The sequence below is a fragment of the Phragmites australis genome, chromosome 8 (assembly GCF_958298935.1).
Source record: "Phragmites australis chromosome 8, lpPhrAust1.1, whole genome shotgun sequence".
NCBI classification, from domain to species: Eukaryota; Viridiplantae; Streptophyta; class Magnoliopsida; order Poales; family Poaceae; genus Phragmites; species Phragmites australis.
Window position 1 is genome coordinate 37,702,642 of NC_084928.1, and position 14,281 is coordinate 37,716,922.

A 14,281-nucleotide genomic window follows, 5' to 3' on the forward strand; every position below is an offset into this window, starting at 1 on the left:
AGACTACTCTTGTTTTCGACCCGAGACCTCTCGAACACCCAAACCGGCGGACAAGAGCGGGCAGAGGCATAACCCAGAGGTCCTATAGTTTGGTGGCGCCCGGGTATGATAGACCAGACCGAGCACCGACAGCCCGCTCCGGGGGCCCGAGCTCCGGACTACTCGAGCAGCTCGAGCGATGGGATTACCCGGAGCACCCCAAAACTCGGTAGTGCCCGGGAGCCTGTCACGACACCGAACACCACAGCCTACCATGGCGGACGTAAGTCAGCGGCGACTGCTCGCATGCATACCGATCGGGATTCTTTTGTCAGCGGGGAAAAAGAGAGAGCGAACTTTTTCTCGCACAACCGAGCTCCTCACCAGACAGATTAAACATACGGAATCCAGAAAAAGTATTTTGACATAGCGATTGCTTATTGAAATACTTAATGTGCAATATTTACAAGGTTTGGGCGACAGCGACTTACCCCACGGGGCGAAGCCTTCAGACTGCTCGGGCGGGGAGAAGCCCCCGGCCTTGCTGACCTGAGCCGCGAGCACGACCATCTACGGGTGGAAGCGTCGGAGATGCTCGATGTTCCACGGATTCGGGAGTGGCTGTCCTTCCTCTGTCGCCAACCTGAAAGAACCTGCCCGGGGGACCGCGATCACGGTGAAGGGACCTTCCCACACAGGGGACAACTTATTCATTCCTTCGCGCGACTGGATGCGTCGGAGAACTAGGTCCCCCACCTCGAGAGACCGGGCCCGGACATGGCGCAGATGATAACGCCGCAGACTCTGCTGGTACCGAGCCGCCCGGACAGCAGCACGCCGCCGGCGCTCTTCCAGGTAGTCCACGTCGTCGCGCCTTTGATGCTCCTGCTCACCCTCGGAGTATGCATGCACTCGAGGGGAGCCCAGAGTGAGCTCGGAGGGGAGGACTGCTTCGGCGCCGTAGACGAGGAAGAAAGGAGTCTCCCCGGTGGCGCGGCTTGGCGTAGTCCGATTGGCCCACAGCACGGCTGGCAGCTCGTCTACCCATCCCTTCCCGTGCTTAGCGAGCACGTTATAGGTCCGGGTTTTGAGGCCCTTCAGAATCTCCGCATTGGCGCGCTCGACCTGCCCGTTACTCCGAGGATGAGCGACGGAAGCGAAGCAAAGCTTGATGCCGAGATCTTCGCAATAGTCCCCGAACAAGGCACTCGTGAACTGGGTGCCGTTGTCGGTGATGATCCGGTTCGGGACGCCGAAGCGGCTGGTGATGCCGCGGATAAACTGGAGCGCCGTGTTTTTAGTCACCTTGATGACTGAGACCGCCTCCGGCCACTTGGTGAATTTGTCGATAGCGACATATAGGTATGCATAGCCCCCGACTGCTCGGGGGAATGGACCCAGAATGTCCAAACCCCAGACCGCGAAAGGCCATGACAGGGGAATGGTATGGAGAGCCTGAGCTGGCTGGTGAATCTGCTTTGCATGGAACTGGCACGCCCTGCAGCGCCGAACCAGCTCGGAAGCATCCTGGAGAGCTGTAGGCCAGTAGAAACCTTGCCGGAAGGCTTTCCCGACCAGCGTGCGGAACGATGAATGGCCACCGCACTCGCCCTCGTGGACCTCAGCGAGAAGATCGCCGCCTTCTGCCCGAGAGATGCATTTCAGGAGGACACCTCCTGCGCTACGTCGGTAGAGATCCCCATCTACTATGGCATAGCGTTTGGACTGCCGAGCAACCCTTTCGGCAGACGCCTCATCCCCGGGTAGGAACTTTTCTTTCAAGTACCCTCGGATGTCAGACATCCACGAGGCATCTTGAGAACATTCGGCGAGCACAGCGCACTCGCCGGACGGCGGCGCCCTGACGGGGCTTCCCACTGAGGGCACCGCCGGGGTCCCCTGAATTGAGTTCGAGGTTTCCCCTTCATCCTGTTCGGCAGGCAGGACGGAAGGCCGTGCGAGTCTTTCTTCAAAGACTCCGGCAGGGACCCGCGCACGTGAGGAGGCCAGGCGAGAGAGCTCGTCGGCCGGAGCATTGTCGCGGCGAGGGATATACCGCAATTCGAGGCCGTCGAAGCGTCTCTCAAGCTTCCTGACTGCAGCCACGTACGCCGCCATTTGAGGATCCGTGCACTGGTACTCCTTGGATACCTGGTTGACGACCAGTTGGGAGTCCCCCTTGATCAGGAGGCGACGAATCCCGAGCCCCACCGCAGCCCGGAGGCCGGCGATGAGACCTTCATACTCCGCCATGTTGTTGGATGCGCGGAACTGCAACTGTACGACGTACCGGAGCTCTTCACCTGTTGGGGAGGTGAGAACCACTCCGGCCCCTGCGCCTTTAAGCGAGAGGGAACCGTCGAAGTGCATGACCCAGTACCCGGGTGCGTCGTGCCCGGGATAGGTAGAGATTTCTTCTGGGACGACGCAGGGGACGGGCGTCCATTCTGCCAAGAAGTCGGAGAGTGCCTGGCTTTTGATTGCCTGGCGACAGACGAAGTGTAGGTCGAACTCCGCCAGCTCGACCGCCCATTTGACAACGCGCCCGGTGCCCTCCCGGTTCCGGAGAATGGGTCCCAGTGGATAAGTGGTAACCACCGAGATCTTGTGCGCCTGGAAGTAGTGGCGCAGCTTCCGGGAGGCGACGAGCACGGCATAGAGTAGCTTCTGCGCCTGGGGATACCTTGTCTTGGCCTCCCGGAGGACTTCGCTGACGAAGTATACCGGTCGCTGTACCCGGCGGGCCCGGATGGTGGCCCCACCCGGGGGGCTGCCACAGCCCCCAGGGTCGGCGGTATGGTCGCGGCTGGCCGGGTACTCGGGCTCGATTCCTTGGCTGGGAAGAGCAGTGTGCTCGGGTTCGACCCCTTGCCCAGGGGGAGCCACGAGGACAAGTGAGTGGTCGGGGGCCTCTGGGAGCTGGGACCCAGCACCCGGCCCCGAACATTCGTCGCGCTCCACCACCAGCACTATGCTCACGACCTGTGGAGTGGCCGAAACATAAAGTAGTAGGGGCTCACCTTGGAAGGGAGCCACCAATACGGGTGGCGAAGTAAGGTACTTCTCTAAGTCGCGGAAGGCCTGCTCGGCCTCCGGCATCCAGTCAAAACGACCGGATTTTTTTAGAAGCTTGAAGAGGGGGAGCCCTCGCTCCCCGAGCTTGGAGATGAAGCGCCCGAGGGCTGCCATGCAGCCGGCGAGGCGCTGGACTTCCTTGAGTCGAACCGGGGGTCGCATCTGCTCGATGGCCCGGATCTTCTCTGGATTGACCTCGATCCCTCGGCCAGAGACCAAGAAACCAAGGAGCTTGCCCGCCGGCACCCCGAAGACACATTTCTCCGGGTTGAGCTTGAGGCGGGTAGAGCGGAGACTGTTGAAAGTCTCGGCAAGGTCCTCGAGCAGGGTGACGCGGTCTCGGGTTTTGACCACGAGATCGTCGATGTAAGCCTCGACGTTGCGGCCAACCTGCGAGTTAAGAGTGATACGAATAGCGCGCTGGAAGGATGATCCAGCGTTGCGCAGGCCGAAAGGCATTGACATGTAGCAATAAGTCCCCACCGGGGTGGTAAAAGCAGTTTTTTCCTCGTCCCCTATGGCCATGCGAATCTGGTGATACCCAGAGTTTGCATCTAGGAAGCATAAAAGATCACAACCCGCAGTTGAATCTATAATTTGATCAATGCGAGGTAAGGGGAAGGGATCTTTAGGACAAGCCTTCTTAAGGTCGGTGTAGTCCACGCACATGCGAAGCTTGCCGTTGGCCTTCGGGACGATGACTGGGTTTGCTAGCCAGTCAGGGTGGAGGACTTCTCGGATGAATCCGGCGTCGAGGAGCTTGCGGACCTGCTCGCGGATAAACTCCTGGCGCTCTGGCGCCTGCCGCCGGACCTTCTGCTTCACTGGGCGGGCGCCCGGACGCACGGCCAAATGATGCTCGATCACCTCCCTAGGGATCCCGGGCATGTCGGACGGTTGCCAGGCAAACACGTCTACGTTAGCCCGGAGGAAGGCGTTGAGCGCGCTTTCCTATTTGCTGCCCAGGTCGCTGCCGATACGGACAACCTGGGTAGCGTCTCCGCCCACCTCGACCTCCTTCGTTGGAACAGAGGTGTCGGCGGCGAGTCGGGGTCTGGATGAAGAGGGTCTCGGGCCCCCTGTAGAGCCATCAACCTCGGCCTGTGCTGAGACCAGAGCCATGTATGATTGTTCAGCGCAGGAGACGGCGCCGCCGGAGTCGGCGATTACGGAGATAGAGCCTGCGGGGCCGGGCATCTTAACCGTAAGGTATGCATAATGCACGGCCATCATAAACTTGGCAAGCGCCGAACGCCCGAGGATGGTGTTGTAGGGGAGAGGGAGCTCCGCGACATCGAAGAGGACGCACTCCGTGCGGAAGTTGTCCCGGCTCCCGAACGTGACAGGCAACTCAACCTGCCCGATGGGCAGGGAGTGCCCGGGGGTTACTCCACAGAAGGGGAGTGACGGCTTTAGGCGTCTGGAAGATACTTGCAGCTTCTCAAAAGCCTCTTTGGAAAGGAGGTTGAGGCCGGCACCACCGTCGATCAGCACTCTGCCGACCTTAACATTGCAGATAGTGGGAGACACTACCAGAGGTAGCCGTCCCACGGCTGCAGTACTGGCGGGGTGATCAGCCATGCTGAACGTGATCGGAGCATCCGACCACCTCAGGGGTCTTGTGGCCTCCTCGCTCGGGGTTGCCGAGCACACCTCGCGCCGCATGACCTTGATGCCACGGCGCGAGCAGGGTGTGTAAGCGCCCCCGTCGATGAAGGCGACCGCATGCTCGGGCTCCTGGAAGCCGAGCTCGGCGTTGTTGGGGACGACCTCGGTATCGCCTCCTCCGCGGGACTCGTCGCGCTCCCTCTGGCGCTGTTCCACGAGTCCTTTGACCATACGACACTCCGTGAGGTCGTGCCATCTGGTCAGGTGTATGGGACACCATTTTCCTGGCTCGGACCCCCGGGAGCGGGGGCCCTTGCTGGAACAGGAGCTCGGCCAGGGGCCGGGGCTCTTGCTGGAGCTGGCGCCCTAGCCGGTGCCGGGGCCCTGACGGGGCGCCGATCGACACCCGGCCGACGCTCTTGCCGGTGATCGGGCTCTTGCGGCACCCTGTGAGCGGGGACTTGGGCTGGCTCGACAGGAGCGGCCTCGCGCTTCCTTCTCTTTTTCTTTTCCCGCTTATCAGAGCGGGAAGAACTTGGCTGGTCGGAAGCGGGGCGAGGAGCATGCCACGCCCTGGCCTCCGCAGCCTTGGCGCACTTATCGGCCAGTGCGAAGAGTTCCGCAGTGGTCTCGATCTCGTGTGTACCTAGCTTCTCGAGCATCTGCTCATCACGGACGCCCTGCCGGAAAGCAACAATAACAGCATGGGGGGCCACTCGCGGAATAGTGTTGCAAACCTGGCTGAAACGCTGTATAAATCGCCGTAGCGTCTCCCCTTCCTGCTGCTGGACGGCGTGGAGGTCGCACTCCAAACCGGGACGCGTAAACGTGCCCTGAAAGTTGGCCACAAACTGGTGGCACAGGTCATCCCAGGAGCCGATAGACCCTGGGGGTAAGTTCATAAGCCAAGAGCGGGCAGAACCCCTCAAGGCAACATGAAAATAGTTTACCATCACCTTTTCGCTGCCTCCGGCCGCTTGGACGGCCGTCGTGTAGATCTGAAGGAACTCGACGGGGTCGATGGACCCGTCGTACTTCTCCAGCAGCTCGGGGCGGAACTTGGAAGGCCACCTAACCCGGCGGAGCTCGGTGGTGAAGGCACGGCAACCGGTGCCGTACCCCGCAGCGCGAGCGGGGGTCCTCGGTGGCGAGAAGCGGCGAGCCGGGGATCCCCGGTGGCCGCGGGCCGGGAGAGAGGAAGCCTGGTCCTCCGCCCCAACCCCCTGCCGGGTCTCCCGCTGACGTTCGAGAGTAACTCGGGCATCCTCGTGGCCCCTCCGCTCGTCAAGGTGTAAACGAAGGTCCCTGGCTTCAGACACGGCCAGGGGGACGGCGCTCCGCCTGGAGACCCCTCGGCCCGTGCGGGTGTTGCCCGTTGAGGAGCCGGCTCGGGCGGCACCATGCTGAGAAGTGGCGCGAGGACTCCCGGCCTGCACCTGGCGACGAGCAATGCCGACCAAAGCGACGACATCTTGTATCCACCGGCCTTCCGGAGTGTTTGGCGTGGCCTTCCGGATGTATCTGGTTCCTAGGGGAGAGCCGTTTACAAAGAGCTTGAGGCTCTCGTGTTCTAGCTTGGCTTGAGCTGGTTCAAGCGTCTGCGTCCTCTTCTTCACACACTTCCGGTCTCTCTTCGGTCTAGTTCGTCGGGGGGGATTGTCCTTTAGTGTTCTCCATCCTTTCCTTTTATAGGCGCGCCGACCTCAACATATCCTGAATGGGAAAGAGGGGATGCGAATGCCAAGATGCCACGGAGAAAGGCGTAATCATTTCGTCTTGACGAAGTGACAGGGGCGTTGGAGAAATGCGGCGCGCATTCGACCACCCGCCACTGTGGAAGCCCTCGGGCGCCATAAAGGGGGCCCGTCGGACAGCCTCAGAGGTGTCCGGTGCGCCTACCCTGTCTTGTTCTTCCGCCATGGTAGGGTGGCAGGCGGAGCGCTTCGATTCTGGCAACGTTATCCCGAGGCACCCGGATGAAACGGGGCGGGACCCGTGCATTTAATGGACCCACGCCCCCCCCTGCCAGTTCATGGCAGGGTCTGACACTGGGGCGTGGGCAGCTGAGAATGTCAAGATGTCAGGATGTCAGGCCGCGCGTGCCTATTAAATGCGGCATTGGGCCTTTGACTGGATGACACCCTGACGACGGGACCCTTCGGGTCGTCGAATGATCTTGCGCGAACCTTCGGGGAACCGAGTCCTCGGGGGCTGCCACGTGCAGCCCCGAGCACTCTCCCCCGAGCACTTGAGTGAGACCTTCGGGGAACCGAGTCCTCGGGGGCTGCCACGTGCAGCCTCGAGCACTCTCTCCCGAGCACTTCGGTGGGACCTTCGGGGCACCGAGTCCTCGGGGGCTGCCACGTGCAGCCCCGAGCACTCTCTCCCGAGCACTTCGGTGGGACCTTCGGGGCACCGAGTCCTCGGGGGCTGCCACGTGCAGCCCCGAGCACTTCGGTGGGACCTTCGGGGCACCGAGTCCTCGGGGGCTGCCACGTGCAGCCCCGAGCACTCTCTCCCGAGCACTTCGGTGGGACCTTCGGGGCACCGAGTCCTCGGGGGCTGCCACGTGCAGCCCCGAGCACTCTCTCCCGAGCACTTCGGTGGGACCTTCGGGGCACCGAGTCCTTGGGGGCTGCCACGTGCAGCCCCGAGCACTCTCTCCCGAGCACTTCCTTCTTGGTATTTGGGCTCTGCGGATCATCGGGGAACTACGGTGCTCGGGAACCAGAGGCGGTGGCCCCGAGCACCTTCTCCCAGGACTTAGCTTCTTCTTACCTTGCAAGGTGGTGACATGTGGCGGATGGCCGGCCTGGTCTCGGGACTTAGGGACCCCTGGTTCTGAATACACCGACAGGATACTAGTCATACTCAAGTCGGTTAACCTGATTGAGACCTTTCTAGTATAAGCCTTCGTGATCTCCGAGTATACCGGGTCCCGTAGATTCGGATTCGTAATATCTGGAGTTGTCCATTATGTGTACGATTTACCCTGTCCGTATATGGTGTATTACACATATATACCCCATAATTAGATGTTGGACAGAAATGCCATCTCCATCCATCTTCGCATCGCACGATCACTTGAATTCAATCATTGTATATGCAAATTCCTTTTTTATTATACTATATTTTTTATTTTTTAAATTACTATATACTGAATTGATTCCCGAGCATCGCTTGCCCTTTGCAATAAATAACAAAACAAGCAACCGGATGATATGGCGCCAAGGCAAACCACCGCGAAGCTACCAACACACACGTGGCCTCGCTCAAGTACGCATATTACCTGCGCGGGCATCTATTTCATTTTGTCCCCTGCGCCAAGGCGAAGGCAGGAAGCCACCAGTAAGGAATAAAAGGCTCTCCACAAGTTTAGTGTTCCCGCGTGCGATTTCTTTCTTTGCTTCCTCAATGCAACTATTCTTGTTTATATAAAGGCAAGACAATCCGTTTCCTCCTCAATCCTCACCGCAAGATTCAGTGATCGGTTCAGAGCAGAGTAGAATTTTCATCAATTCAGCTAGCTAGCAACCGAGGAGATTAAGCATTGCGACTACGAACCCGAAATCCTCCTTACATAATCCAGGCATGGCCGCCGCTAGGATTGCCTGCACCGCTATCTACTTCACCTTCGCCGACAAGCCCGCGCCCCCGAGACGCCCGACGTGGTGGCCAGGCAGTGCCAGCTCCTGCGACGTGCTTTGCCTCCACCCCATCGCCAAGGAGACCGACGACCTGGACGCTGACGTCCCCTTCGGCCGTGGGCCTCCAGCTCCGGCGATGCAGCCCACAGGGTCTAAAGACCCTTACTAGAAATTAACCTTGCATCGAGACCTACTAGTACAGATGGATTACTACTAGCTCTTTCTTCTCTTGTACTACTGCTACCTACTTTTAGGTAGTGTTTGGTTGGAGAGCGAGGTGGAATGGGATGATTCCATTCATGTATTTAGGAATGTGATGGGATGGTCCGGAATCAGATGTTTGTTTTGTGGGTGGGATGGAACGACTCCATTTTAGATTTCGGGCCCACCATCAGTGACCTGTCTCAAGTGAAATGGCTGCGTTCAGCCTTTTTTTTGGAATGGATCCGTCCCGAATCTTTGAAGAATATTCTTTAATTCAGAACCATCCTATCCCACTAAACTCCAACTAAATAGCTCAAAAACAGGATAGATCCGCTCTGTCCCACCCCGTCCCACGAACCAAACATTACCTAGCCATGGCTATAGAGGAGATCAAAAGAAGCTTCTTCTTCTTATTATTAATGTACTGTACCTCTCGAAACTGTAAAATTGAAGACTTGTAATGTGTGTAATGTATATATAAATGCTCAACTCAGAATTTCATCGTTCCTTTCTTCTATGTATATATGCATGTTTCACTGCCATCAAATTCTATGATGATGATGAATTGACGATGCGCATCACAATTACTCCACCTTCAAATTCAATTGGTTGCTTCAACAACCAAGCCTAACTTTGAACGTGCTTATGCTAAAATCCGTTTTGCCTGCATCGAAGGCGGTTTCGTAGCAAGCCCGCTTCCCTCAAGCCGTCTTCGTCTCGCTTGCGCCCCCAAGGCCCCAGCTCGCCCAGGTCTCCTCCCTCCTCGGAAATCTTCCTTGCTCTAACCCCGCCCAAAACCCTAGAACGCGAGCATGGTCAAGAAGCCCACCGCGTCCGCGGACCCCGAGGCCGACGAGCGTCGCCATCTCCGCTCGCTTGCCTTCTCCAATGGCCTGCTCCAACGCGGCGAGCCGGCAGCTCCGGGGTCGGCGCTCGCGCCGTCGGTCGCCGTAGCGCGACTGCAGGGCCGCGACATCGTGCGGCGCGGCGGCCAGCGCAAGAGCCGCTTCCTCTTTTCCTTCCCTGGCCTCCTCGCGCCTGTGGCCGCAGGCGGTCGCGTCGGGGAGCTCGCCGATCTCGGGACCAAGAACCCAGTACTGTATCTCGAGTTTCCCCCGGTAGGGAGATTGTGCACTTCTGATGTTGCGATTTGCCACCGTGATAAAGATGTGATTTTTCTCTGGGGTGGGGTGCGGATTTGTGGTGGTTGCAGGGACGGATGAAGCTCTTCGGGACGCACGTTTACCCCAAGAACAAGTACCTGACGCTGCAGATGACCAGGTCGGCCAAGGGCGTCGTCTGTGAGGACGTCTTCGAGAGCCTGGTGAGCTTTAGCTTTCACTTCTGTCCATTGGTCATGTAGAGAACTGCTGCGTGCAGTTGTGCAAACTTCAAAGCTCACTTTTTTTACCGATTAGATGTGCATGCATAATTGTCTAGTACTGCAGTTTGAGTGCTACTGTGTTTCATGTCCTACCTGTAACAGTATTGAAAATTTTCATTCTTCTTTCGCTACTTACCATTCATGTTCAGAAATTGAAGATGTGCAGAGTAGCTGCTTTATTCTGAAGTTGTCTCTTGACAGATTGTATTTTCTGAAGTCTGGTGGGTTGGGACAAAAGAAGAAAATCCAGAAGAACTGAAACTTGAGTTTCCAAAAGAATTCCAAAATGTTTGTGTTCTTTGCATCCACATTCGTTTATTCTATTTTTTGTCCTCTGTGTGCGTACCATATATTCTTCAGCATTTTGAACTGATAGGACGGCGCAGCAGCAGATTGTGATTTTAGAGGTGGAGCAGGTGCCGCCATTCATGAAGCAACTGGCAACAAACCTGGAAAGGACATTGCAGAACCCCTTTCCTCAAAGTTTGAATCAGATGGTGATGCTTCTGAGGATTCAGATCATAAGGATGAGGGTAACACACAGACAATGAGTGAAGCACCTTCAGTTAGACAGTCTGCTAGGACTGCTGGGAAAGCCATGAAGTAAGACCCTTTCACTCTTTTTGGTTGGCTTGTTGGGTGCTCCAATGATTTGCCAATTCTAGTTTGCCTGATGACTGAAAAATTGCCTGATAATTGTCTCTACAAACCCCAGCTGCTAACAGCTTTGGAAGTTAATATACTCATTGCCCCCAAGGGTACTTAATAAATTCCTCCTCGCTCTTTGTATAGGTACACGGAGTTATCTTCTGGAGGAGATTCATCCGGCAGTGACGATGAGATTGAGGTACCTGCGGACTTGGACGAGAAGGTAGCTGCTGAAAATTTGCTTATTTTAGATTCAAATTTATGACTATCAGTTACTATCAAGTAATTAGCTGCCTTTGGTCCTTTTTTTACCAATGCTACTAATATTATCTTTCATTTTGTGACGATGTAGCTTATTTTGCATTCTACATTTGAAGCAGATGATGAATCCACCAGTTAAGAATGAAAGCCAAAGCGAAGACATCAAACTTGCAGATTCTTCAGCAAGGTCTCTCTCTAGCAAGAAGGAGACACCTGTCCAGGTTACCTTGTCTAGCATGTTTAAAAAGGCCGAAGAGAAAAAGGTGAAAGTGCCAAACAACCTAGATATGCAGTCTTTTGAATTTTTTTCCATTAGGCGCCTGTGGTGAGATGCGACCCACAACAAACGAAGGAGACAATAATATGCTATGTGCTTTTGCTTCCATTTTTTTTCAGACCAACTACTATGTGACTATTTTTTACCTTACATGTTATGTAAATAACTTTATATCTGTTAGATCTAGGTAGACACAAAAGTTACGAAGATGTATGCATACTTTCCCCTCTATCTCTAGCTGACCGCTATGTCCTTAATTTTAACATAACTCTCTATGATGCATTCAAGTTTGACCCCGACACGCTTGCTTCACTGATTATCTTAGATTCTGTCAGCAATAGCGCAATTTTCCATTCTTTTTTTCTGTGTTACACAATCTGTTTACATTTGATATCAACAAATTTAACTCAGCTTCACAAACGAATTTCTGTTTCAGAGGTCTACAAGAAATCTGAAAGGATCTCCTGCAACAAAAGGTTCTTTATACTATAACATTTTGTGTTCCTCACCAACCATTGTATTACGAAAAATACCTTTTGATTAAATCTGTGGTTTCCAATTTTTCTGTAGGTCCTGCTGCTAAGAAGCAGCGAGCAAGTCCAAAGGAAAAACAGCCATCAGGGAAGAATGGTAAATAGCTGTTGTCATGTGTCTTATATTAGCAGCCATCTACGAACTTCAGTGTGATAGCATTTGGTTTAAGCTTCCAAAAGCCTTTCTCGGTGGAGAAGATTAGGCCTGGAATAAGCCAAAAGCTCCAGGAGGGTTCTTTGAGAAACTTTCAGCTTTGTTTATATAGAGTATACCAACCCTTGTATCAGTATTCTTTTATGTGACCGACTCCTGTGTTTACATGAATGCAGTGAGCGGAACCCGGAAAAAGCAAAAACCAAAGGTATTATTTCGTGGAATTTTTAATGTCGGTTGCTCTTAGTAGATGAATGGCCTAACAGCAATGAACACTGAGCAGGGATTTTGATTTACGAAATTGAGGTCCTTTGTCCCTTTCCGTTTTCTGTTACAGGTAGAAGAAGATGAAATTGAAGAGCTCTCAAGTTCGTCTCAGGTGAATTATTTCCTTACATCAGCTGAAATATACATCTGTCTATTAGTTACCTTTACCTGTATTAATGTAGCAGATTTCTTTGTGCTTTTCAATTACTTAAGGTTTATGTAGCACTTAGTGAAATCACTCCCATCAATCTCTTAACTTAGAGTAAACTACATGTTGCCCTTATACATTTCACAATTTGTATTTCTTTATTTCAAGATATCCTTCTGTATCTCTTTCAGACGTGCGATATGGCACGTTTGTTTTGGAAACCATGCTAAAAAGGCTACTGTGTTCTGGCATTTAGTGTTGACTAGCATGATTTGGCACGTACAATGTTGAAATTAGACTGAAATGAATAGGTGAATATGGTGCAAGTTTCAACCTTTTGCTCTGCTCATTGAAGTGTGCATGTTATCTACTCCTTGACTTGTGGATACACATTGTCTAGCCTGTGAGGTTGTGATTCTAAAGGACTGATGGTTAAAGTGTGGTAGAATGGTCCGTTTTGTGCATTGTCCTGTTGCTGCAAGGTTAAGCATCCTTACCTGTATAATTCTTATCATTACAGGATAACGCTGTGGATGATGATAGTGACGAGGACTGGGCCGAGTAATGCGCTTGTACATCGGGACCATATGTTGTAGACGCATTCGCGCGGAGAATGTACAGGCGCAGGAGAGATGGCAAGTAGGCGTTCACAGGGCCACGACGCAGGAATAAGCACGGCTTATTCCCGTAAACATGTGTTGATCAGGTTGTTAGTCAGGTTGTTAGCAAGATTGAGTTTGTTGGCAGATTAGTTAGCAAATTGATTAGTTAATGTATTATGCCCCAACTATATAATGTCATGACTCTCGATCAATAAAGGGAGGAAGGATTAAACCCAAAGTTGCTCAGAGCCTCTTGGAGGGCGAGCTAGTTTACCCTTTTAATTCCCCTTCCGCCCTAATCCATGAGCCATATCATCTATCATAGACCATCTCGGTCCTGTGCCTACGGCCTTTTGCTCTATTCGCTGCCTTTTCTTGTTTTCATCTCACGATGAGCGACAATGGTGACAACCTCAGTCCCTGGCATCCAAACTAGACAAGCTCCATTCAGGTCGTTGAGGTCAACACCTCAGAGATCATTCAAATCCGAACACGATTCTCCACCCTCCACGTCGCCGTCAACCATCTCGAATCCAAGCACCTAGAAGACGTCGGCACATCGGGCATCAGGAGTGATGCGGCCGGCGGCGGCAAGATACATGGTGGCAGATCCACGATCCAGACTGGTCGCGCCCTGGCAATCAATCAATCACAAGCTGCGTTTTCCCAACTACGATGGCTCAGAGGACCCGCTGCCGTGGTTGAACAAATGTAACCAGTTCTTTTGTGCGCAGCAGTTGGAGGAAGAAGAGAAAGTATGGATGGCTTCGTTCTATCTCCAAGGTGCAGCCCGACCTGACTCTGCTGGCCTCGAAGGACCAGCAATGCAACATCTTCATGGCCGGGCTGCGTACCGACATCGAGTTGCAGTGTCCCGCCGGCCTCGAGGAAGCCATGAGCTTGGCGCGGGTGTACGAACGACGCATGGTGTTCAATGCTAATGAGGCCGCAACAGCTGTGGCCACGCGCTCGCGCGCGCATCGTCGTCAACGCGCCCTGCGCCTCCGTCGGCCGCGGCGCCAACCATGGCCGTCGACCCAACGACCAAACCGGCGGAGCCACAGGCCGGCGTCGCCATGGCTCCGCCTCGCCCGCGCCCAGGGACACACTTTAGTCGGCTCACACCGGAGGAGATGGCGGAGCGACGACTGTAAGGCCTATGCTTCAATTACCCGGAGAAGTTCTCCAAGGACCACATCAAATCCTGCTCCATGAAGAGTATTTATCTGCTTGAGGTGGACGCTAATACGTCCATTGATGATGCTAGTGGCGACGATGAACCGGAGGTGTCGCTCTACGCATTCCTTCCTAGCGGAGGAGACAGCGCAGCAGCTTGGCTTCGCCCCACGTGCACGACCGGGCCTCAGTGTGGGTGTGGCAAACGGCGACCGTGTCGCCTGCATGGGCGTCTGTGAGGCCGTACGCATATCCATCAACGGTGAGCCTTTCCTCCTCGTTTTTTTTGTCATCCCCCTCAGTGGTCACGAGGTCGTC

At 54.5% G+C, this 14,281-nt stretch overlaps 1 protein-coding gene across 3 annotated transcripts; it reads left to right on the forward strand.

The window, feature by feature from the left end:
- The first annotated feature begins 9,164 nt into the window (after positions 1 to 9,164).
- Positions 9,165 to 13,060, forward strand: LOC133927460 (DNA-binding protein RHL1-like). Of its 3 annotated transcripts, none has more exons than XM_062373946.1 (11): positions 9,165 to 9,607; positions 9,727 to 9,837; positions 10,099 to 10,185; positions 10,274 to 10,500; positions 10,690 to 10,768; positions 10,923 to 11,069; positions 11,520 to 11,559; positions 11,654 to 11,713; positions 11,947 to 11,978; positions 12,108 to 12,149; positions 12,706 to 13,060. In XM_062373946.1, exons 1-11 carry the CDS (start codon positions 9,326 to 9,328, stop codon positions 12,748 to 12,750), a joined length of 1,152 nt encoding a protein of 383 aa, XP_062229930.1. In that variant the 5' UTR covers positions 9,165 to 9,325; the 3' UTR covers positions 12,751 to 13,060. The 3 variants fall into 3 exon arrangements, with proteins under 3 accessions (XP_062229930.1, XP_062229928.1, XP_062229929.1); XM_062373944.1 differs by having other exon boundaries at positions 9,166 to 9,631; XM_062373945.1 differs by having other exon boundaries at positions 9,168 to 9,631; positions 10,926 to 11,069.
- Positions 13,061 to 14,281: the final 1,221 nt, after the last annotated feature.

Excerpts from the sequence above, each read along its gene's own strand:
- LOC133927460 (XM_062373944.1), top strand. The coding sequence starts at position 9,326 with ATGGTCAAGAAGCCCACCGCGTCCGCGGACCCCGAGGCCGACGAGCGT. Across the intron at positions 10,769-10,922 it reads CTGCGGACTTGGACGAGAAG|CAGATGATGAATCCACCAGT; the intron begins GTAGCTGCTGAA and ends CTACATTTGAAG. Across the intron at positions 11,979-12,107 it reads GGAAAAAGCAAAAACCAAAG|GTAGAAGAAGATGAAATTGA; the intron begins GTATTATTTCGT and ends TTTCTGTTACAG.